Here is a 26,877-nt window from a genome sequence, read left to right as displayed (position 1 = left end):
TATGTATTTCTATCCCTGTAATCCATCCTCTGGACAGTATCTCAAAGATAAAAGTACAGTTATCCTACTCCTGCTTAAAACTCTCACTTTGCCAAGATCCAGGGGAACTTTGCCAATTCTTATATTCAGACACAGGAGAAAATAAACTGACTATTTCTCAGAAAATTTTTTTTCTACTTCTAATACAGTCCAAAGAAGCAATGTGTCAAATTACATGAATTTGTTTGCTTATTAATGAATGATGGAATGATTTAGCAAATAAATATCATGCACATGTAAAAGTGTTGTATTGAAAATTCATAGCAGGTTTCAATAGTGCATTCTCTAGTCTTGGCTCCAGCCAGACCTTTCTGATCTTCCATTTCTGGAGCTGTGTGCATTTTCACTACCCTTCCCTATCCAGCTGTATTTCACTTATGTTTATATCCTTCATTGCCTAGGTCACTTCCGTAAATGTAATTTGAGGATTTATAACTATATGAGTTTGACCTTTTCTAAATGTGGTGAGATGAACAAAATTCTAGATCAGGAAAAGACAAGAATTATTTGTATAGAATTTACAAAACTTTTCTGCATTTTAGATTAATGGTGGATTTATTTCAGTAATTTTAGTATTGGTAAAGACTCCATCTAGTCAGCTGAAATTTGTTTTTGTAGTCATATGTAAGTAACACATTTGAAAAGCAATAATTTCCCCTGTGTATCTAGACATAGAGACTACATTTTATTATAAGAAGTAGTGATATATCCCATACTAGGATAATTAAGCATTCAATATTTATAAAGTACTGTATAAAGATTGTATTTACTTGTTTGCAATATCTCCTAGAGGTGGTGAAAATAATTTAGATTTTATGCCTATAGAGACTAGGTATGGTGGCAGGAAAAATAATTTTATGTCCATTTATAGATAAAAATAGTTTGGGTATATTAATAGATCAATTTTAATTTCTACAAATGGAGTGAGCCTTCCTAATTAAATTCTTATTACAAACATTTCCCCACTCCATATTGTCTTCCTGAAAGTTCTAAAATATTTTATTTTGTTCTTTATAAATTGTTTTGCAGAAGAAACAAGTGTCTTTGCTTTTATGGTCCATTCAGCCAGATGAATGATTTAGGTGACCGAGAATAAAGAATAATCTAGAAAATTACTCAAATCCAATACTTCTACATAGAATGACGATTATTTCAACAGAGAGGTTATTTTCTCTAGTTCACCATAGCAAAAGTGAAGGATGGCCTCACACATAATGGTTCCAGAGAGGTACACCTACTGTCTTATTTAAGGTGATTGAAATAAAATCTGGGGGATATGAAATGTCAGTGTATAGAAAACATATTCAATAAGTTGTAAAACCTATTCAATTCTATAGTTGTGGTCATTTAAAATAGTGCAGGCTTAAAGGGGGCACTTATTACTGCAGAAGTCTTTGAGAAAAAAGGGTAAGAGAAGTTATTGAAGCTTCCAAGAGCTAAATAAAATGACTGAGCCAAAGAAATGCATTCACCTAAAGGTGAATGACTCTTGTAAGGAGACTGTGAAAGAGAGAAAGTAATACCGAAAAAGAAATACTACCAGCAAGCCATTTGTTTGCTTTTCTATTAAAAGTACCTTTTTGCAGTGCTATGAATTAATCCCAAAGTCCCCTGAATGCCAAGCAAGTGCTTTACCAATAGCTAAATCTCTAGCATAAAAAAGTAATTTCAGAGAGAGTTTCATCTAGTATGTGCCCAGTGTGGATGAACCTTGATGATTATGCTAACTGAAATAAGCCAGTCACAAGAAGACAAATAGTTCGTGATTCTATCTATATGAGGTAACTAAAGCACTCAAATTCATAGAATAACTAGTGCAATAGTGGTTTTCAGGAACCGAGGGGTGAATGGGAGGTATTATTCATAGGGTATAAAATATAAGTTAAGCACACTATGTAAATTCTAGAAACCTATTTTATAACTTTATACCTAAAGTCAGTCATACGATATTATTACATAAAATTTTAAGAGGGTATATCTCACTTTAAGTGTTCTGAATGCATGTGCGCACATGCACACACACACACACACACACACACACACACAAGCTAGCTATGAGATAGGAAGAGTTGAAATAACAGAGCATTGTTCAACATGAATGAAGGACTCATTGGGTAAAATACAGATCAATTTTTGAACAGAGGTGTTTCCTATGTTGACAACCAATCCAACAAATCCATCCAAGTGAATTGAGTAATGTTATGTTCCAGATACTGTAGAGACTATAATAAATGTCACAAGGATTTAAATCTAAGTAACTGGACAATTGCGTATATGATGGGAACACAATATTTTACTCAAATTATGATCAGGAAAGTTCAAACAATCAGATGAAACAACTGTATATGGAAAAACTATATTAGAAATTAGTAAATTTACAAAAAAGCATTTCAGGAAGAGCACTTTAAAATATAAGACATTAAGAAGGTGTATGAGTAATTTGTTTAAAGTAATTGATATCAGGAACTTATTACATTTATTTGAGGTCCCATTACACTGAGGTCATAGATGATTCAAGAAACAGAAAAAAAATGATCAAGTGGGCCTAGGAAGCCCCAGGAGATACTGCTCCCTTACTGTATAAAAATAACTTCTGGGTAAAACCAGACGGGGCAAAGGAGAGAAGCTGTACTTTCCAGAAAAAAAAAAAAGTTACAAACCCAGCCCCATTCAGATAATTGACACTGGAGCATCCAATACACTTCAATCTATTACTGCCTGGAAGAAATAATTTAAGAGAAAGCACTGCAGGTCAACAAAAATGATGTTGCTTGGTTACTCAAAATTATTTGTTAGCTTGCTGAGTTGCTCAGCTTTTTAGAAGAGCACTCTTTGTATACACATAGGAAAAGGCTGGAGAAGAGCATTGAAACCAGTTTTCATTGGAAACTTGTTTCATCTGAACACTGATTTTCCCTTTTGCTCTGCCCAAGCAAGATGGCAGATCTTAATTAAAATGTAAAGTACCAAGATAGTAATAAATGTTTGATTTTGATGTAGTCTTTTAAATATTAATTCTGCTTTGATGAAATTGATTAGAAGGACTTTGAGTTGGTTTTTAGCAGAAAATGAGTTCAGTTCTCAGGCTTCTTGGGCCAGAACTCTTGGAGGTTGCCTGGAGGCCTCCTGGTCAGGAGTGGCCTTTGGGAGCAAGCAGAATCATCCAAACCCTCCCTTGTGCTGCTCTGTGCCTTTGGAAAAAATTACTTAAACTGTCTGAGCTTTGATGTCTCATCTCTTCCATAAAAGCAGTGATGTTTCTGTTACAGATTACAGTGAGGATTGAGTAAGGAAATTCACGTTACATGCCTAGCACCTCACAGGTTTCCAATAAAGGCTAACTTATTTGGAAATTAGAGAGTTCCAAAATATCTTCACTTGATTCACAGAGCCTTTAAAATATCCTTTTACAATGACTCACAAAGCTCTGGTGGAGGTGGGAGAGTCTCCAGGAACGAAGTGGGGCAGGTGGTGGGTGTGACTAGATGAGTTGTGGAGCAAACATTGTTGGAAACTTGCAGACTATTTTGGAATTTAGTCTCACTCTTCAATAAAAAATAAATAAAATTGTGTTTATCTTAATGGATTCAGTAAATAAGTTTCAAAATGTTACTGATGACTGGAGGAAATGATTTTTTGTTGTTTCTCTTTAATGTGTTAGAACTTTTGGCTTGATATTTAATATTTTTGTGGGGTACCTTTATTTTGTATGTCAAATATTTTCTTTAATGTATTAGCAAGTTAAAAGGCTGAGATGTGGAAGCTTTTTAGCCAAATTCATTAGTTTTCCTGGGGCCGGGGATTTAACTCAGCGGCCCCGCACCTGCCTTGCAAGCAGTTCCATCCCCAGTACCGCAAAAACAAATAAACAAACAAAAGTCAATCATTCGTTTTCCTTATCTGCAAGGGTACTTGCATACACTGCCAGGTTATGCCTAAACCTAAAATACAGTACTGAACTCCATAAATAGCTTTTTTTTCCCCTGTGTATGTATACTTATGACAAAGTTTAAATTATAAATTAGCCCCAGGAAGACATTAATAAGAATAACTTAATAGAGAACTACTAAGTAAGGTCAGCAAGTTTTTCTTTTATTAAGTAAAGAACTTTCAACTTTTTACTTAAACCACTTGATGGCTTCTCTCTGACATATTCAAGTTGGGAAGACCACTGATCTTGTACTTTTAGGCTATTATTAAGTAAAATAAAGGTTTCTTGACCACAAGTGCTGTACTCTGATACCTGAGAGGACTATTAAGTGGATAATGTATGGGTAGTGCATGCAGCATGGCATGCTGGACAAAGGGCTAATTACGTCCTATGTGGGAAGGGTTGGGATGATTTTGTATTTCATCGTACTATTCAGAATGGCGCATGATTTTAAACTTACCAGTTACATATTTCTAGAATTTTCCGATTAGCATTGTTAGATTGTATTTAACTCTGGGAAGTCAGAACTCAGATAACGGAAAACCACTGTCCTATCTTAGTATCATACTGAGATATACTAGATAGCTAGAACATCTACCCATTATTTTAAAAATTTTACTTTTCACTGAAATTGTGCTGGATACTTTCCAAATTTTACTGAGAAGAATATAAAAAGTATATGTCTATTACTGTCATGAAGTGCGCATTAGATTTATTTCCACATCCGAGACTTATGTCTAGGCTGTTAATCAATAAAAATTTTAGATCTCTCCCTGAGCTTTGCATTGATTATAGTTTTAAAACACATTGTCATTCTAATAAAGAGGGGGGAGTAGATTTTCTTGAATTTTATTCATTTATTTACCAGGATAAATGTTATTCATACAACAGAGGAAAAAGTAAAAAGCAGTAACATGAAGATAAGAGTAAGCATGGCCAAGGTAATGCAATTAACAAGAGAACTTTCATCCTCATCAGAAAAAGGACTAGGAACCCTAAGTGTTTAGACATTAAGTTTTATCTTTTCAGATGTAACCCTTTGGGTTTAGCTAGGGTAATAAATGATTAGCAGATATGAGGTCAAGTGAGAAAAAAGTAAGAAATAATTGCAGAATTAATCCTTTTAATCAAAAGGAAAGCTATTTTAGGATTTTAAAAATATGGTTTAGTATATCACTGTGATTAAGAAACCATCCCTGAGACTGTGTGAGCTCAAATCATAGCTCCATCCTTGCTGGGCGTGTTGAAATGCATATAAAGAACATCAATCAGCAGCAGGCACAGAACAGATATTCTGTAAAGTGTTGTTGATGACGGTGATTGTGACGATCAATACACTACTCCACAGAAAATGCTGCTGATTATGCCTACATTGTGTTAATAAAAATAAAGTAATTTGGTACCATTTTCAAATGTGTTATCATCCCCAAATCGACAGGACAGAGTAGAATACTGGATAAACTAAGCCAATGGCATTATTTTTAAATAGTGTTAAGCAGAAAAGGTCAGTTGCCAGAAAACACAAATTAGTAATTTAATTAAATCACCAGCAAAAGAGACAGATCCTATTAACAGCAGTCAGTTTTGTTATTACAGAGCAATAATTAAAGTAAAATATTGCAAGATCCTATGTATCACAACTAGGTTTTAAACATTCCATTTTAACAGGCAGAAAAGTATAGGTTAATCAGTTTGTTTGATAAGTTAAAAGATCCTTTATTAAAATATTTATATCAATTGTATAAAGAGAGTAACATTGTCGAGTCTATAAAATGAATTCTGGGGCACGCTATCCACATTTCTTTATAAAACTGTGTGCAATAGTAGCTCTCACTGGAATTTTCAAGTGTCGCAGAACCTAATTTGTGAAATTAATTATCAGTTTATGGGTGTGATATTTTTGTATATTTTTTTAAGTCATTGTCAAATTAAATCATTTTAACATGTCAGCCAACTATCATTTGGTTGCATGTTATATTCAAGAAATATAAATGTTTCTAGAAATATCAGATATTTTCACAGGACCAGTGAAAAACCTCTCTCCTCTCTCTCTCTCTCTCTCTCTCTCTCTCTCTCTCTCTCTCCCCCCCTCCTCACTGTTTCTCTCTTACCGTTTCTCTCCCTTCTCTCTTTCTCCCTACCTCCCTTTATCTGTCTTCTGCTCTCTCCCTCCCTCTTCCCCCACCGCAGGACTATTTATTAACTTCCAAAAGTTGTAGTATTATATGTGGATATGCTTTAAACTTCTTAGCTTTTACACCAGACTGACAGCATTTTCATTCTAGGCTTTAAGTTTCCAGTTTCATGACCTGGGACAAATAATCAATCTCTTTAAGCGCCAGTCTCCTGATCTGTAAAGTGAGAATTGATAATTGCCTCACAATTTTATTGTGAAGAGTACATGATTTTTTTTCTGTACAAATAGCTTGTCACAGTATTTGGCTGATATAGAAACTCAGAAATCTTTTTGTTTTATTTGTATTTATCATCAAGAAGTAATAATTATTTGGTCAAATTCTGTTAGGTACCACTGATATTAAAGACAGGAATAACAAATTCAGTATAATACGTGTGTGTGCGTGTGTGTGTGTGTGTGTGCGTGTGTGTGTGTGTGTAGGGTAAGGATTCTTCAATAAATTATATTTTTATTTTTGCAAGAAAAGATGGGAAGACATTTTTATTTTTATGTAAACACATTGGCTTATGTAATGGAATACTATCCACCTTTGGTATAATTGACTGATTGGAATTTAGAGTCCTTGAGTTTATAAATTCTCATGTTGAAACTCGTCTATTTCAGGATGCAGTACATAGATACTTGGAATATTAGTATCGTAGGTGACTGTGACATACCTTCCTCTGTCTTTACTTGGGAATCTGTGAAGATAAAAAGCTGCTCTCAAGTAGCTTGCAATTTACTGGGGAAATATAATGGATCATTAAATTTTTATCACAGTGTATCCTGATGAGAACAGAAATAGGTAGTTAGCTGGCTATCTCTGGGAGCACTTGCCTTTGGTTTGGTTGTGAGGGAAGAAAAGAGGGCCAACAGGAAGAGAAGAAAACAGGCAAATCAAATGGACAACAGGGCCAGCGGTTTAGCTCAGAGATGCCATCTCCTGCTTCACAGGTACAAGGTCCTGAGTTCAATTCCCAGTAGAAAAAAAAAATCAAATGGACAACACTGATAAAGACTTACAATCATAAGAATTTGCCAAGAGGAAGAAGGAAAACTTCTGGAGTGACATATTGAATGTACATCAAGGCTGTGATCTACTTGGAAGTAACTTCTGTATTTATGAGCAAAGACAGGATAATTTTTTACTTTCAAGATTAATTTAAGATATGAAATACATTATTAAGTATGTGTTTGGGGAAGCACTGAATATTATTATTGTATTGTTTTTAAATAGATTACCACTAAAGGCCAAAGGTTTTGTAGACAGCAGGAAAAACAATTAGTAAATGCAGTAATAGTGCCTTGGTGTGCGCTCCTATTTTCAAGGTTAATTATTTGTTTAATTAAAGTCTTTAGAATCAACCAGAGATGCTATTGCCTGAAATACTAGGCAGACATAATTATCTTTGGCAGTGTAAGAAATGTGTGACAACATTTTTCACATCTTGATAACATCTATGCCTTTTCTGACTTTGAAGACTATATTACATGATGCTTCTATTTGTATTAAGTATTTTCTGTAAGAATTATAGATTACTCATATAATTATGTCTTTATTTTATACATGAAAGAAGTGGGACATACAGAGATCAAGATCCCATATCTGGAATGTAATGGAACTATGATTTGTCCTCAACAGTCTATATTTTTAAAGGATACCTCTGAAGAAGTTAGACTGGAAAGACAAGGAATTTGAGGGATCTAGCATATTTTAGAAGCCACTAAAATCGTCAGGGAAGAGAAGATGGTGGAAGGAATAGAGCGAGGTACATGTGACAAGGAAATGCAACCAGAAGCATATGATGATTTACTGTGGAGAAATAATGAATTACTGAAGGCCATTTCTGAACTGTATTTTTTAAAAAATTTTTACCTTAAAAATAGACTTTACTACAACAAAGGACAAAATAGTAAGAAGGCAATTTGGTGAAAATAATGATCTATGTTTGGGCTTGAATTTAGAAAACCAGGATATTAGTGGTACTTCAGCTCTGGAGTTCAAGTAAAAGAGCAGAGCAAAAATATGGACTTACTGATAACTTGGACCTTATTCTTCAGGTTTTTCCTCAGGTGCCTGATGTTTCCTTTGGTTTTTCACGTTGGCTATTATATAATGTGTTTTCCTTCTCTTTGGGGCTTCTTATCAGATAAGTAAAAGGAAGTTCATAGTCTATGTAGTACGTTATTGCTATTAAACACATAATCTTCTAATGCAGCCTTAGTCAAATAGCTCAAATGTAAAAATCAGAGTATTTTCAGTTTAATATTTTAACTATATTGTCATATTTATTCTATGCTGCTGATCATTAAGAATTAAGTTAGTTTGGACTCTGTGCAAAGCACTGCTACTAGAATACACGATATGATACAGACTCACTTGAGCTGTACTTGGTACTTAGCTCATCTGATAGCCGAAATTGGGGTTTTTGTGATGCTTGTAATAATATAAGAGCTGAATGTGAAATGATGATTACTTTCACTCTGCTGTCCTCTGCAGAAACTGCCACTTTGGGAGCCAGGACCTGTGACGATGATCTTACAGAGCAGCAATTGAGAGCAACCTCAGGTAATGGTTTCTATTTCTTTCAAAATCTTGCCTTGTCCAAAATAAGTTGCATTTGTTACTCTTATAATTTATGTAATAAACGTTCTCTTGAGCCGCTGTAATTAGACAGAATCAGATCCCTTATACAAAATATTTGAAAAGTCAATAAAATATATCCAGGATTTGGAAGCATTTGTAAAGTGACTTTAGCTTTATGTCAACAGCAAAATGGAAAGGTAGATTTCATATATTCTGCTTGCCCTACCTACATACTAAACCTCCCTCATTATCACTGTCCAGCACTTGAGTGGACAAACCTACACTGACATATTTTTCACCCCCAAGCTATAGTTTGTACTAGGGTTCACTTTCGGTGCTGTACATTTTATAGTTTTGCATCTATGCTCATCTTTTAACATCACATGGAGTAGTTTCATTACCATAAAGGTAATATATCCAATCTGTTCATTGTCTGCCACTCCAACCTACACCTGTGAAAACCACTGACTCTTTGTTGTCTCCATATTTCTGGCTTTTCCAGGATGTTCTCTGTTGGGACTTATACAGTATACATAATTATTTAATGTTTTCAGATTGACTTCTTTCACTTAGTAATATGCATTTATTTTTTCATGTTTCTTTTCAGCATTGGATAATATTTCATTGTCTGGATTCATAAGCCTATCCATTCTGTACTTAAGGGCATTTTAATTGCTTCCACGTTTTGGCAATCATAAAGCTGCTGTATACCTCTGGGTAATAGGTTTCTGTGTGGACAGTAATTTTCATTTCTTTTGAGTAAATATATAGGAGTGCAGTTACTGGATAGTGTAGTATGATTATGTGCAATTTTGTAAGAAACTATCAAACTATTCCAAGGTGGTTTGGGTGTGCTATTTTGCATTCCTACCAGAAGTGAATGAGCAATCCTGTCACTCTCCCATCTCACCAGCATTTGATGTCAATATTCTGGATTTTGGCCGTACTAATAGGTGTGTAGTGGTGTTTTGCAGTTTGTATTTGCAATTCCCTGATGACATTAGATATGTGGAGTATCTTTGTAGTTTATGATCTGCATATCATCTTTGATGAAGTGTCTCTTAAAGTCTTCGGACCATTTTCAAATTGAGTCATTGTTTATCCTTGAATTTTAATATTTTGGATTTGGATAATAGTATTTTCTCAGATATATTGTTTGTAAATACTTTCTTCCAGGTGGTGGCTTGCCTTATTCTCTTAACAGTGACATTCATAAAGAAAATATTTAATTTTAACGAAGTCCAGCTTATCAGTTCTTTTGTGGATTTTGTTTGTTGTGGTATCTAGAAAGTTGTTGCCAAACCCAAGGTCTTCTATCTAGCTATTATAAAGCTCATACTTTGCATTTAGATCTATTATTTACTTCGACTTCATTCTTCTAAAGTATGTAATATTTGTCTCTCAATTCTGTATTGATTTTCTTGTATTGGAATATCTCTAGCTTCATAAAGATCAAGTAACACCAGCTTGACAATTTCTCACAGCCGCATTTATGTACTATGAAATTTTACCTAAATCATCAGTTTTATGTAAAAGATAATAATGTAGCAATTATTTTTACTAATTAATGGATTCATTGGATTTTGTGCAGTCATGTCAACACATTCACTGGTCTCTGTGTGCGCGTGTGTATGTGCAGGTTAAAAATGGTAATTACACCTTCTTGGGTGCATTATATCTGGATAATTTAAGAGGAAACTTAACCATATATTTATTTTTGCTTTGTAATATGCTATCAGTGGGAGGTTTATATATTTGGATAAGCAATGTGCTACATGGAAGAAATGATTACAGGAAGTCCTTTGCATCCATGGTGGGATACTGAAATACGTAAGAACAATATTCTGCAAGTGAAAATATTGCTCCAATAGAAATTTAGAAGTCTTCCTTTAAGAACTTCAATGTGTACTTCTCATTGGTGTTTTCTAAATTTTGTATGTCATTTTCTCTAGAAAATTAGATAACATATTTAATATAAAATTGAATAAATTCAGTCTCCCCCACCTTAAACCAATAATAAAATTTCATTAATGACTTGGCCTAATATAGCAAATTAAGCAAGACTTATGACAATAATATTGAGCTATAATGGTCCACTACCCATCAATGCACTTCTTTATTGCTTTTAAACAAAGACAGTACAATGTACATCTTTACTTCAGTCTGTCTCAGATGCTTTAGCTTTAGATATTCAGTACATTCTGAATATTTTCATCTAGATGTTCTATGTGAAAGTCAAATTCCAAATTTTACTACCCTTTCTGCAACAGTATTTCTTTTCTGCTTTACTGTAGCTCTGTTGATGAGCTCTATCCATCATATAATAAAACTAGGGATCATCAATTTTACTTAGAATATTATACAGTGCTTCTGTGGTCATGAATAAGACAATAGGAGCACCTTTTGTTAGATAATATTTCTAGACACCTAAACAGGAAATTTTCAGATTTCAATAAAGGTGATGAAAGAGGCTCACAGAATTTCTAATACAAATTCTGGGCCCCACCCTACACTGACTGAATCAGAAACACTGGGGATGGGATTCGGTCATCTGTGGTTTTCCAAGGCCTGCAAATGATGGTTATTCTTGTGGAGTCTAAGGGGTCCCTTACCTGTAGTACAGGTGATGTACTACTTTAGAAGAAGTGGTCAAAGAAGTGTTTTCAGGAACTGACAGGTGAATTGAATCCTGAAGAAGAAGAAGGGGCTAATTTATGCAAGGAATCTGTTGAAACATTCCCATAGAAATGTTGGTTACATTCTAGGAAGAGAAGGAAGGCTAAGAGGGGAGAGTGAGCGAGGAGGACAGCAGCGCAGGATATGTCTAGAAAAGCAGGCATGTTCTGCCTCAATAAGGAGTTCATGTTACTCTATGTGAAGTGATCACCTGTGCCAGAATTCAAGCAGAAGAATGGACTGGTTTTATTCAGGCTTGCAGGTTAAATTACAGGAAAGCAAGAGTAAGTCTTACCTAGTTATGAGACCATTTTAGTAACACAGATAAGAGGCTAAAGACATTGGCAAAGAAAATTTAAAGAAGTGAGTGGGTTGAGAAGAAGAAATGTCAGGCCTTGTTGACTGGCGTGTAAAAGGAAAAGAGCTAATGATTGTTTCTAGTGGAAGGTGATACTGTTAACTGAGCTGGTGAAGATGGATGAAAAAATAGAGAGAGATGTATTAAGCATGGATCCAAAGTTATGACTTGAGAAGAATAATTGATATAAATAGAAGCCAAGCTTTTTTTGGGGGGAGATTGAACAATGAATATGAATTAATAATAGAAAATACAAGAACAAACAAACCAAAACCATATTACCAAAATAAAACCAAATACTTTCCTTTTTTCTCATTGAGTTTATTGGTACATTTTAGACATAAAGTATAGTTGTATTCATCATTGGGATTTTGTACCTTTACATGACAGATCTTGGTTCTCATTTTTTCCCTGTACCCCTGCCCTCCCTTCACCCCCTCCTCCCTTCCTTATTTAGAAATACTTTATTTCCATTTTTTCATTTTCTCATTTTTTCCTTTTCCCTTACTACCTTTTCCCTACCCTTCCCACTTTCCCTACACCTTTAGCCCCTTTCTTCCTATTTCACGTTGTCAATTATATCATTAGGATCTTATGTACTATTATAGTTTTTCACACCAGAGAAATTATTTGGTATTTATACATGTGTGACTTATTTATTTCACTTAGGAATATATATCCTCAATATTTATCCATTTTCCTATGAATGAGTCAAATTTTTTCTTTCTTTATGGCTGAGTAGTATTCCATTTTATAGAAAAACCACATCTTTATCCAGTCTCCAACTGATGGGCAAGTGAGCTCTTTCCAATGTTTGTAGCGGCACAGTTTGTAATAGCCAAATACTTCTTTTAAATGGTTTTGAAGGAGAATAGAGGAAAGGAGTGAAGTCTGGACTCTCCCTCACCCAGTTGTGCTTGCAAAATTTATTCAGTGTTTCAAATAGTATGTCTTGCCTTCCTACCATATTCCAGATATTTCTGGTGCAAAGAGAAATAAAATAATTGCTATTTTCAGAACATGTTTACTGATAGGGCAAATAGACAACACAAAGATAATTTACATATACAATGGTAAATTGTTAGACTGTTGGGCATCAGAGCACAGGAAGAAAAATATAACTTTCCAGACATAATCCAGTTCAAAGTCAAGAAAAGACCTTTAGGAGAAGGAAACAATGTATAGTACTATTACAAATAGCCCAAGTGCCATTTTTACTAAATACTGATTTTGTGCTAGGCTCTGGATTAATTGATTTTCATAGATTACCTCACAACAAACCTATAAAGTAGATGTTATTAACTCCATTTTTCCAGATATTGAAACTGATATTTCCCAGGCTGGGCATGAAGGATGAAGTGGAGGTTGTACAGTGAAGAAAACTTGTTCTAGACAATCAAGGAAATGTAATGGTATGCATAGGAAGGGAGAGGATATTACTAACAGTTGGTGTTTCTTAGAAGTGTTTACAAAATGTGACCAGGATGGAGACATCAGTGGTTCCTGGGAACTTGTTAGAAATGGAAGTTCTCAACTCTCATTTTTGACCTACTAAATGGTCAGGTATCAATCTGTGTTTTAATGTCTCTTTTGGGCAATTCAGATGCCCTAGCTAGAAGACAAATTAACAAAAGTAAAAGTTGCTTTAGTGCCTTTATTTTGGTAAAGTGTTTATGCCTGTCAGTTATAAGGTTTTCTTTTAATACATTTAGTGTTGCATTTTTCTTATACGCACCTTATACTTTGTGGCCTGTTATAATTGAGGAAATATGGTTCTTGAATATTAGAGTGTAGCCATTTCTTTACCTAACCCCAAACCTAACCTATGGGTATTCTAAGGAAAGTGGTTTCTTCACATTACTACTCGACTCTGATGCATATTTTTATGAGGAATGTCAAATGGATTTCTAAAACTCTCTTTGAGAATGAAAGTGGCCTTTCATTCTGACTTATATGAAACTTTATGGTGTGTATAAGTTACTTTGTGATTATTTTTTGCATGATTAAAAATTTGCAAACTTCTTATGGCTCCAAAGAGCCTACCTGTAATAAACAGCTTTCACCTTCTAAACCACAAAACAGGTCTGAATTGCTGGAACATTACAGCTAATTGCTTGCCTACTTCAAAGAAAGAACTGAAAAGAGAGAGAAAGTCACAGGACCAGGAGCATTGCAGGCAAATCCACCTCTAAGGGTTATGAGTTGTGGCTTGAAGCTGCTGGGCAAAGTTATGGCTCAGAACTGCTGTTTGCGATTAAGTTGATGGGGAGAGTCTATCCCACAATCTTTCCCGGCTGCGGACACAGAGTCTTTGTTCACATTCAGATTTCTCAAACTGTTGCCAGGGTCAGGCTGAGGTCAGACACCACAGTGATGTATAGAAGAACATGTCTGGGAATTTCTCTCACACTTAAAACACATACCAGAAAATGAAGAAGAGGACCTTGCAAATCTGTCTGATGAGACCCAGATTATATTGTAGCTTTTCTTTTAGTGCCTTCATACTTTTCTTCTTCTCCTGCCACAATGTTTTATTAATGTGAGTTGTCATAGCCCTTATGATTTTATGTCCCCTCGAGATAAAGATGCTCAGTAGCACTCTGACACTTCATTTTCCAGCCCTGGGGGAAAAGTCCAGTAAATCTACTCAAAAAAAGTCTTGCATCCCTTCCCTTGTGTGTGTTGAAAGTAATTGCCACAGGCCTGACACTGGTCATCATGCCCCGTGTGTAGAGTTGGTAGGAACATAGCCCAATCTACTCATGATCTCAGGCTTCCAGCCTTACAAACAACACAGCTATCATACTCATCAGCCCAGCCTACTGCTGGGAGGAAGAAACCTGCATTTGACCCATAATTGTCACAAATTGATGAAAGTAGTCTAAAGCCAGATAAAGGTGGTTCTCTGTTGTCTTAAAGTTTTCATGTGTATTTTCTTGAAAAGGAAAACTCCCAAGCCTTCAGAGGACCGACTACCTTGAGGGTCTTCGCTCTGCTTTCATGCAGAGGCAAACAGAGTCAGTGGATTTGTATGGTGCCTTGGAGGACCCGCAGCTGAACCAGTCTTACTTTGAATGTATTAAGTATCCTTGCTTTTCCCTTTAGCTTTCTGATTTTTCTAACGGAGCCCAGAACTGCCCCTGCGTTGTTCTCTTGGTCACACAATTGCAGAGCACGGCTGGCAAGTGAGGCACTAAATAGAATTTTTGTGTGTGTGCTCAGCTGCTACATATGACAGTGGATATTTCATTCTGCTGTCAGAATGTTATTAATAAAACATGGGGTGTGGAAAGGGCCACGATTTCCCCTTTCAATCACTATAGCATTTGCAATGAAAATTTTATTCAGTGTGTAATTTTCAGTTAATGCTTGACACTTAAAATGTCCGTAGCAACGTTTTGTATGGTTATTGAAGGGTTAATTGTATCATGTTCTCTGCATAAAAGCTCTGCTTATCAAAAGCAAATAGAAGAGTATGCAAATGTGTGTCAATGACCTTTTGCCTTTCCAGGGTTAATTTATATGGTCATTAAAGATTTTATGAAACTGAGCAGCCTGGTGCTTCAAATACCATTTTACCTTCTTCACCTAATTTATGTAATTCCTACCTGAACGGAGGAATATGATTTTTTATTTTTTTGTGCTGCACTGAAAACAGCATGCCATGCTGTGGGGAGTTGCGAGCTTGGTTATCTGGCATTACTCAGATTGCTAAAAATTCATTAAAATGTGACATCAGCACACTGAGAGACAAATGATCCCAGGATGAAAGAGAACAGTGGGCCTTTCACGGATTAGTGCTGCACAGCCCCAGCATAGAGGCTAACCGCATAAACAGATTAGTCTACCAGCATTGGCATAGCTAAGATTTACAGAATAATTAAATAGGTTCGAGTTACTGTGAGGATTTCCATGTGATCTGGCTGGTGTGAACCCGTGAATGAGGTGTGGGGTGGTGCCGTTGTAGAAGTCTACCTTCTGTGTCCTAGGTCCTATATAGCTCCACTTAAAAAAATTCTCCAAGGTAACTGAAATTTCCATATCTTCCTTTAGCAAGCTATCAGAGAATCCCTCCAACATCTGGAGTCTGAAAACAGGAGTAACACCTTTCTTTTACACAATCCATTACTCGCACGTTATTTCTCTAAGAATTGTGTCTAAGAATCTGCCCCCTCGCCAAGTCCGTGGAACAGGGTCCATGTTGCTGCAGGTTTCTAGACTTGAAATTACAGACTTGCTTTTCACTTAATATTTTCATCCTTTCCAATGTAAACTGAACTAACAGGATTCTTTTTATCTTTAGTATGACATATGTAGGTGCTCTTGATGGATATGGAAGACATTGCTTTAGATAAAAATCTGCATTGGTGTGCTCAGTGCGTTCTAATATAAACTTTTGCATGATTGTATGTCCTTTTAAGAGGAGAATGTCTGAAGACAATCCGCAAACCAAGTTTTTAGTTTATTTTAGTGCATATTTTGAGGAATTTGTAATGCTACTGACTCCTGTGCCTTTCTTAACAGAAGAACAAAGTGAGGAGGCAGAAGGAGTTATTAAGCCTACAGTAGTGGCAGAGGATGATGAGAAAGATCCAAGTGAGAGAGACAATAGTGAAGGCAAAAACTCCACGAAAGACTCTGGTAAGATGCTGCGCTCTTTTGCCTTTCATTTTCTTAGGCCCATCTATTCCCTGCAATCATCCTTTCCTTCACCCCCACCCTGCAAAGCTTATTAAAAGCTTTTATTCATTTTAAACTGTCTGAACATTCCCACTACTATTCATCGCATGTGCATTTTGCATGTGATTTCTATCAGTAGCCTCCCATTGACCTATTTTTAATCATAACCATCTGACAGAATAGATGTGGATAAGTTGAAGAATATTACAGGACGACCAGCGAGATTATTTTTTAATCAAATCAGTTTGTGTGCTTGTAATTTTTTAAGCATCTTTCATTAATCTTAGCTATACTTGTGATTCCTCTGATGGCATATTAATTTTTCATAAGCACAGGATTAGATATCACTTGAATTTTGTGATTCAATCATATGCACCCCTCCCAAAACATGTAACCCTAAAAATGAGTGCTATTTTTCCTTCCTTTTTAAAACTTATACTCAGGAATTTGCCCTTTTTAAGGGCATCTATTTGAGGCATTTCAAACAAAATCCAGTGAAAAAGTTTACAGATGATTCAGCCTGAGAAAGGGGAAATATCATTGAAAAGGGATTAGGTGCTGGGTAATTTTGATCTTCTAGAATAGACAAATCCCAGTAATGAAAGCTACTGTCTTTGAAAACAAACCTTCATGTCATGACATTTACTTGTGCACAAACAAACCCTAGGCTAGCATCTGGTGTGGATACCTAGAGCTTTTTCTGTGTTTGATTTGGCAAATATATGGCTTCATCCATGCTTTGTATGCATGAGATGGAAATCTATGGTTGCAATGAATATTACATTGGCTACTTTTGCTGCACGCTATACCTAGTTTTATTATGTTGGACTCATTGAAGCAGAAGAAGTGCTGAAATGGGTTCAAGCCTATTAGTTTCAGGTAGTCATCTATCTTCTCCTTGAATTGCAGTGACAGCCACATATAAAGAAGCTTGCATTCACTATGAAAATTTTGAATTGTGCAATATGCATCCTTTTTAAGTATGAGTTTATTTAAACCCGAATTAGCCCATATTTGCAATTCCATCTTTACATATCCAAACTGCATTCCTTTCAAAAATTATCTGAGGGGGCTTCTTGCTCTTCTCACCTCTCTGTTCAATGGTAAATTTTTATATGAGAGCCCAGTGAAAAAAGTGCCATTGTTAATTACTTCTAGGATGTAATATCTAACATATGATTCTAATTTCATTTAAACAAAGAGGATCTAACATTGGCATTAAGTCTAAAGCTGTCTCTGATAAGACGCCATATAGCACTATTAGTAGGCTGGCTCCTCAGGCTACTCACACGAAATTTAAAGCACCTCATGACTGGTTAATGTCAAAGGTGGTACCATCTAAACTTCACGTGGAAAGAGTTGCAGACAGCAAGGTAGCTAGTTTATTCACTGTATGATGGACATCACCAAGACTAGCTATTGAACTAATAGAGGGAGGGCAGGATTTTGTCTCTATTCAGTGACATCTTTCACATGCTAGAGCTAAAACGTTATGAAGCATCTCTTTCTGATTCTTCGGATGAATGTAAAAGACATACAAACAAACACACAAAGAACTTTTGCAAAAGGGAAGGTGACCAAGAGGTGACAGGAGGTAAGAAGGAGGAAAGTGGAGGGGGATAAAAAGAGAATTAAAATGTGTTATGCACATGCACCAACTTCTTGTGATGAAACATGAACTAATAAAAATAAAAATTAAAGATGCAGATATCACATCAGTGTTTATTGAGTATCATGTAATACTTATGTATGGGTCAGGATATTTGATATCAAATATCTAATACCTAATACCCTAAAAAGGATGAATTCTGGGAATCCCTTGAAGAAGAATCTCATCTTATTAAAGAATCTTGCTGGGGACATACCACAGGGCTTCGCAGTTTACAGCTCTGCATAAGTAATGGGCTCAATTGCTCCCTAATGGCCTGATGAGTTATTGCCCTTCTTTGGGTGCCTAATTGTCCCATGCAGACAGGACTTGGGTATATGAGAAGATACAGACCTTTGCATGTTGGTAGTATTTTACAACAAATTTTATTCCTGTAACAATGACTCCCCAGATATAGCTATTGAGATAAAAATGAACTGTAAGCAAGGACCAACAAAAAGTAAATGCTGAAATGCAAATATTTAGTTTTGAAACCTCCTAGACTATCCTTGTTATTGAAAACTAACATGAACTTTTAACAAAGTGTTTCTGCTTTCTAAATTGAATCTCATTAGGTTAAAAATTACTACATGAAGTTTTCCCTTGTAAATATTTCTAATGATTGAATAAATACACACACTCACACAAATATTTTCTTACTATCAGCTGTAATTGTGAAAAGCACAGTAGAAAACTTATAATCACTATCTTCTATGTTAGATGGGAAACAGTTTAACCTCACTTTAACTTAGAACTTTTTAGGCAAAAAGTAATATTAATAGTTACTAGGAAGACTATGTTTGTATAAGCTGTTGTGCCTCGTTGCTGACATTAATCTGTAGGAGTAGAGCTTTCAAAATGAGACTTGGCAATGTGCAAGTTATATTTGTTGAATATTCATCCATAATAGAAAAGCCTCCTAATGCCTCATTTATATTGTCATTTAAATCTAGTGCCACTTTAGATTAATTATAATCCAAATTATAGCTCTGTGCAGTACAAGAATTAATATAGAGTTTATCCAGATTAATACATTTGCATTGAAAATGTAATATGTCTCTGCTGTGGCTAAGGGGACCACACTTTAATAAGGGAGTAAACACGAGGAAAGATGGAAATTAACCTTCATTATTGCAATTAAAATTATCCTTTCATTCTAGTCTCATTAGAAAGAATACCATACTGGTAATTATAATTTAGAATTATTTAGAGTTGAATAACATCTGTTATACCCACATTTTATAATATTCAAATCTTATCAAATAAATTGACTCATAAATAACTTAGTATTTTTTATTGTGTTTTCAAGATTTGCTTTGTGTATGTGTGATATTGAATTTTCCTCATTTGTATAAGCCATTTTACAACCTTCTGTATTTTAGGGTTTGAGAATTATTAAGTAGGCAGCATCTGAATTGAAATGAATTATGTCATTTTTATACTAGCAATCTGATGCAAGTTAAATAATCCTATAACTGACAGATAATCATTGGCTTATCTATTTGGCAGTGCTATTTACAATTACACTTCATTTTTTTAGTTAAAATTCATTAAAATGACATTGTTCTTTGAGGATATTATTGTGTTCTTAGTAACACAAGATAAGTTATTATTCTTTTTTAAAATTTTTCTGGTCTAAGGTAAAACAAGATTTTTTTTTTCCCTGTTAAGTTTATTGGTACATTTTAGGTATACAGTACAGTTACATTCATCATTGGGATCTTGTACCTTTACATGGTCTGTCTTGGTTCTTATTTTGTCCCCATACCCTGCCCTCCCTTCACCTCCTTCACCCTCCGCTATTTATAAAGACTTTGTTTCCATTTTTTCCTTTTTTCACATTTTTTCTTTTCCCTTATTTCATTTCCCCTCCCCTTCCCACTTCCCCATTAGCTATTTTCTTCTATTTCACACTCTTAATTGTGCCATTTGAACCATATTTACACTTTTATTTTTTTACACCTGAGAAAGTATTCAATATTTACTATTTTGTCCTGTTTATTTCACTCAAGATTTATTTTAAATAAAGTTTCAAAAATAAACTACGAGTATAAAAGTTAATAAACACTTTCCTAAAATTAATTGGCCCTATTTTAATATAAGGCATTTACAGTATAACAAATTCAAAAAGAAGATCTGAGTTGATTTCCAATAATTTACTAAGAATGTCATAATATTAAATTTGAGACTGCACCCCTTACAGTTTTCAATGCATTCTTGCATAAAATGTAACTCCCATTGTTTCTAAAAATAATCTGGGCAACCTAATTTGTCCCATAAGACAGTTTTTGTCATGTTACTACATCTCAATGTTCTTTGCTTCCTATTAGTAGCAGTAGCTTGCATTTCTGGGGTGCTTAGCTAAAGTTAGGCAGCCTATACCTTACTCATAACTTTATAAAATTATTAATTAAGTAAAATGGCTCAGGAGAGACTCCCAGTTTACATGCACATCATAGTTTAATTAAATAAATTAGCCAAAAATACTGGATTTCACACATACATTGAATTAAATGTAATATCCAACAGCTATTGCAATGGCCATATGATAGAGACCCTACAACGTTCACTTTTTTGATGCAACCTGGAACATCACAAAATTCAAAAGCAATTATATTTTTGATATTAATGCAAATAGAAACAATATATTCTTAACACACATGGCATTAATTATAACAAACACGAACATCAATATATAAGCTTAATAAAATGTCCCAAAGGTTAAAATTAATACTTTTTCATCCCTAACAGTATCAATATTAGAATAAGATGTACATTATCTACATTTATGGAAATAAGCCTTGGGTATATAGTTAATAGAACTAAAAGTTTCCAGAAAGTTTATTCTATTTCTGATACTCCAAAGGTCCTAAAAGCAACAAAAATAATGAAAATCATTTTTCAACTTGTACGTGACCATCTTCAATAGCATAGAAAAATTGAATCAACTTTTTATTTGGTCCACTCCAATCCTAACCTGTATGTAAAAGAATGATAAAGAAATGTGACAAAAGAATATTACTTTCTTAAGGAAAGACTGTTGCTCAATAGGAATTTTTAAAGAAAAATTTTACAGAGTCACTAGCTGATTTAAGTGACCATAATTTTGTACAATTTGGACTGACACATGAAACAGAAAATTTTATTTGCAAATATAAATATATAGTTTTATTAAAACTTTAATATTCTTGAAACAATAGTACAAAGCACATTCTGTATATCTTTAGTGAAAGAAAAAAAACTGTGATTCTAGAAATAACTGGGGGACAAATATCCCTGTTTTTCACTTGTATTTGATGTCATGTATTTGCATATTTATAAATCAGTAGAGACTTTAAATCTAATTCACATTTATATTCATTAAAATACAAATATAAGTTATTTTTTAAATATCTAGAAATTCAGTTTATCCAAGGTAACCAATTCAAATAAAAGCTAGTGTTCATAAATCTAGAAATCAATTATCAGTGCAATCTATTGAAAACTTAGCACCAATTCTATATGAACCACAAACCCCTAGGGAATAAAATCCTTGTCATCTAGATTGTGTTTTAATTTTAATTTCCTTAAATAACTCTTATTTTAAAATTGGTTTTCTCAATTGAAATTTCTGAATTCATCTATATGATATAAAACATCTGCATCCAGGTAGAAATAGAATAGATTTAATTTTGTTCATTTATACAGTTTCCATAACATTCTTGACCTTATTTGTAAATTAAAAGTGGGTTATTTTGCAATAAGGTGCAATATGAGTCATATGTGGAGTGAAAAAATATCAGGATAAATCTTCATGCACAGCATACAATCAGATTATGCCTGGACTATATATTTACACGGGACCTGATAGCAATCAATGGTTTAGCTTCATTGCATTTCAAGATGTATTTGCACCCGGTTGTCCAGTGATAGTGTCCTCACCCTGGAAATAATTTAGTTGCAAATTGACTGGAAGATGGTGAAAATTGAAAGTTAAAATTAGAAATACTCATAATAAACAGCAGAAAAAAAGGTCAGATGATACCTCGCCATGATGAGATTGGAATGGCTGGTAAATGAGGTTTTGTGTTTGTCGTGAGATGCATGTGACATGCCTACCCAATGTCGCTGCCATATCCAGCCTCGGAGGAGATTATCGAGCAAATTGATGCTAGAAAGAATTTTCTGTCAGATTAGCAAATTAGAACTGTGCTCTTTTCTTTGATGTATGTGGCTCCTAAGTGCTACATTGCTCATCTAGGCCAAAATTTGCATTGTCTCCACCACCGAGTATGTGGATTAACCTCATGAAACAATTGTCTTTCTTGAGATTTGTACTGTAACATTGTGTGTAGAGCAACCTGATCAAACATATATAGGAAAGAGAATATCACTAAAAGCAGGATTTACTTTTAAATCCTTTTAATTTTCAAATTCATTCCTGACATAAAAAACATTATTATTTTACATCCTGAACTATAACTAGTCAGTTCTTCTAAGATAATTGAAATCTTTACACTCAGGATTTAGAAAAGAGATAAGTAGCTAAATATTAGTAAAAGTAATGATTTTCTAAAGCTAGTATTTGTGAATGATAGTAGATTGGCTTTAATGTGATAAAGGCGTTCCGAGACATCAGAGAGCACATGTTACTGATGAACCTTTCAAGGCCTCCTAGGGTTATCTAAACAGTAGATAAGAGTATATATTTTAAAATATGTTTATAAAGTCCACTTAGTGGACAAAAAGAAATGTGTGCTTTTGCCTTTGAAATTAGAATGTTTCAAAGTGCTTGTCTGGTTCTTTTTGTGTTTCTGTGGATTTAGAGTTACAGTTATTTGAAGAACATAATTTTTCTGATCATTACATTGTGTTTATAAATGAATTTGCTCTCTTCTTTTTGGGAACCAGGAGGAATCACACCAGAGAAGGAGCTAAAAGTCAGTGTGGCAGGGAGCACCCAGCCACACTTGCTGGCAAAAGAAGAGGATGCTGCATCAAAAAAGGCAAAACCTATAGAGGATAATAAATTCTGTCATGAACAGGTAAATAAATTGTTCTCCCCTTGCTACACAAATATCTTCTTTGTTTATTTACTCCTGATAGCTTTAGAGCTTCAAAGATCCCATGCTTTTAAAATGCACATAGATTCCATATTAGGCAATATTATTAAACCTCAGTATTAATTCTAATGTTCTGAAGTCATCAAAATACATTAATTAAACATGGCCATGCTTATCCGATCTTTTCCAGTTCTATCAGTGTCCGTACTGTAACTACAACAGTAGGGACCAGAGTCGGATCCAGATGCATGTCCTGTCGCAGCACTCAGTGCAGCCAGTCATCTGCTGTCCTCTGTGCCAGGATGTCCTCAGCAACAAAATGCACTTACAGCTGCATCTGACACATTTGCACAGCGTGTCGCCAGATTGTGTGGAGAAGCTGCTTATGACAGTAAGGACACCAAATGTTGATGCATGCGTGACATGATCCATGTGAAGCTATCAGCACAAACCTGTAATTATAGGTGGATAGAAATTTCTCTCTTCGGAGCACATACCACACTGTAGTTTTTAAATTCTTTTTATAACTATCATGTTAATCAGATCTATCGTGCTGAGTTTAAAATTTCTTGGTTACCATTATAAAAAGTAGACCCATAAAAATCTTTATAATGTTTTAAAACAACAAAGTACAGTATTGTACAATATTAATCTGAAATTTGAAGGATTTGGTTAGAAAAATGTAAATAGGCTGTACTACTGCACAATGGAATATGTTGTGAAATTTATGATTTCTGGAGTACCTTTAACAGAAAGCCCTTTGGTTTCCGAAGGTGCCTGTTCCTGATGTGATGATGCCAAACAGTATGCTGCTCCCAACAGCCACCCCTGAGAAATCAGAGCGGGACACACCTGCAGCCATGACAGCTGAGGGATCTGGGAAATATTCAGGTATGTGAGTCTCTGATGGGGATCTGTGGAGAAAGTACTTAAAGGCTTGCTTCTGTGGCAGGGCCCTGAGATTTTTACTATCAAATATTTTTAAGAAGTTACCAATGATACATTTATCATGAAGGGAAAAGACAAGCCATTTTTTAAGGCTTATTTTTTAAGGCATATTTGGCATCTGATTATCGCTACCTATGCTTGTGGAATCTGTCAGAGAGCCAAGAATATTTTGTGCTCTAATTTCATGAACACCAATATTATGATCCTTGCTGTTATGCTGATTGCAGTATATTGTAATTACTTTTGGTTGTTTTCTTCTCTAGCCTGAAATTTCTTGAGGTCAGAGGTGATTTCTTGTTTACCTTCATGTCTTCAGTACCCAGGTACATAGTTGTCAATAAACATTTCCTCAAAGAATCAGTTAAGCAGAAATCTTTACCAGCTCCTATTTACCATGTGTGGTTATATTTAAGCATTAGGTTTTCTTACTGTGAGAGATATGTTTGTCCTTTCTCCTAATAGGTGAAAGTCCAACGGATGACAAAAGTATAGCAGGTCATGAGGATTCGAAGGCTAGTGTGGAAATAAAGAGTGAGGAGCAGAAACCAACTAAGGAAACTTCAGAACCATCAGAATGGAATAAAACTAGCAGTAAGGACATGAAAATCTCTGATACACTACAAGATCAACTAAGCGAGCAACAAAAAAGACAACCACTCTCAGTTTCTGACCGCCATGTTTATAAATATCGCTGTAACCATTGTAGCTTGGCTTTTAAAACTATGCAGAAGCTTCAGATACATTCCCAGTACCATGCAATTCGGGCTGCAACTATGTGTAACCTCTGCCAGCGTAGTTTCCGTACATTCCAGGCTTTAAAAAAACACTTGGAAGCAGGCCACCCTGAACTGAGCGAAGCCGAACTTCAACAGCTATATGCCTCCTTGCCCATGAATGGTGAACTTTGGGCCGAGAGTGACACTATGGCCCAGGATGACCATGGGTTAGAGCAGGAAATGGACAGAGAGTATGAGGTGGACCACGAAGGGAAGGCAAGTCCTGTAGGAAGTGACAGTAGCTCTATTCCTGATGAGTTGGGCTCTGAACCAAAGCGGACTTTACCTTTTAGAAAAGGGCCCAATTTTACAATGGAAAAATTCCTTGATCCATCTCGTCCCTATAAATGTACAGTGTGTAAAGAATCATTCACCCAAAAGAACATTCTCTTGGTCCATTATAATTCAGTGTCTCACCTGCATAAGTTGAAAAAGGTTTTGCAGGAAGCCTCTAGTCCTGTCCCACAAGAAACCAACAGCAGCACAGATAATAAACCCTACAAGTGCAGCATCTGCAATGTTGCATACAGCCAAAGCTCGACACTGGAAATCCACATGAGGTCTGTGCTCCACCAGACAAAGGCCAGGGCTGCAAAGCTGGAGCCAAGTGGGCACGTGCCCAGTGGGCACAGCATTGCAACAAACGTGAATAGTTCTGGCCAAGCGATGTTAGAGTCTATGAGTTTAGCAGCAGTCAACAGCAAAGATACCCACTTAGATGCCAAAGAATTAAATAAGAAGCCAACTCCTGAATTAATCTCTGCTCAGCCTACACATCACCCACCACAGTCACCAGCACAGATTCAGATGCAACTACAGCATGAGTTACAACAGCAAGCTGCATTCTTTCAGCCGCAGTTTCTCAACCCAGCCTTTTTGCCTCATTTTCCTATGACCCCCGAAGCACTACTGCAGTTTCAGCAGCCTCAGTTTCTCTTTCCGTTCTATATACCTGGAACAGAGTTTAGCTTGGGGCCAGACTTGGGCTTGCCAGGCTCTGCCACATTTGGTATGCCAGGCATGACAGGAATGGCTGGCTCCTTACTGGAAGATCTGAAGCAACAGATTCAAACCCAACACCACATTGGCCAAACTCAACTCCAAATTCTACAGCAACAAGCACAATACCAAGCCACACAGCCTCAGATGCAGCCTCAAAAACAGCAGCAGCAGCCACAACAGCCACAGCAGCAGCAGCCGCAGCAGCAACAGCAGCAAGCAAGTAAATTACTGAAACAAGAGCAAAGTAATCTGGCAAGTACAGACTGCCAGATTTTGAAGGACATGCCATCTTATAAGGAGGCAGAAGAGATTTCTGAAAAGCAAGAAAAACCAAAGCAAGAATTTACAAGTGAAGGTGAAGGGCTCAAAGAAGGCAAAGACATAAAGAAGCAGAAATCCTTGGAACCATCTATCCCTCCACCCCGAATAGCCTCTGGGGCCAGAGGGAATGCAGCCAAAGCTCTGTTGGAAAACTTTGGTTTTGAACTGGTCATTCAGTATAATGAAAATAGGCAAAAGGTACAGAAGAAGGGCAAAAATGGAGAAAGTGAAAACACTGACAAACTTGAATGTGGCACGTGTGGTAAATTGTTCTCCAATGTTCTTATTTTAAAAAGTCACCAAGAACATGTACATGGACAATTTTTTCCATATGGAGCGCTAGAAAAATTTGCTCGTCAATACAGGGAGGCTTATGACAAGCTTTATCCCATTTCTCCGTCTTCCCCTGAAACACCTCCTCCACCACCACCGCCTCCTCCCCTGCCACCAGCTCCCCCCCAGCCTTCCTCTATGGGCCCTGCAAAAATCTCAAACACTGTTTCTACTCCTTTGCAAGCACCACCACCCACACCTCCACCACCTCCTCCTCCCCCTCCCCCCCCCCCCCCCCCCACCGCCCCCCCCCCTGCCACCAGCTCCCCCCCAGCCTTCCTCTATGGGCCCTGCAAAAATCTCAAACACTGTTTCTACTCCTTTGCAAGCACCACCACCCACACCTCCACCACCTCCTCT

General features: G+C 35.8%; 1 protein-coding gene across 1 annotated transcript in view; it reads left to right on the top strand.

Annotated features, from left to right (window-relative positions):
• The window catches only part of Zfhx4 (zinc finger homeobox 4), a 180,020-nt gene that overhangs the window by 138,375 nt on the left and 14,768 nt on the right, over positions 1–26,877 (top strand). The window contains exons 5-10 of the mRNA XM_033760481.1: positions 8,647–8,715; positions 16,292–16,408; positions 22,986–23,119; positions 23,328–23,528; positions 23,911–24,028; positions 24,548–26,771. Of these exons, the coding sequence (XP_033616372.1) occupies positions 8,647–8,715; positions 16,292–16,408; positions 22,986–23,119; positions 23,328–23,528; positions 23,911–24,028; positions 24,548–26,771 (2,863 nt within the window). The remainder of the gene's footprint in view (positions 1–8,646; positions 8,716–16,291; positions 16,409–22,985; positions 23,120–23,327; positions 23,529–23,910; positions 24,029–24,547; positions 26,772–26,877) is intronic.

This window comes from Fukomys damarensis, unplaced genomic scaffold (genome assembly GCF_012274545.1).
Source record: "Fukomys damarensis isolate Sample0158 unplaced genomic scaffold, DMR_v1.0_HiC HiC_scaffold_5, whole genome shotgun sequence".
Taxonomy (NCBI): domain Eukaryota; kingdom Metazoa; phylum Chordata; class Mammalia; order Rodentia; family Bathyergidae; genus Fukomys; species Fukomys damarensis.
Note: the sequence above shows the minus strand (reverse complement) of the source record. Positions and strands in the feature narration are given on the sequence as shown.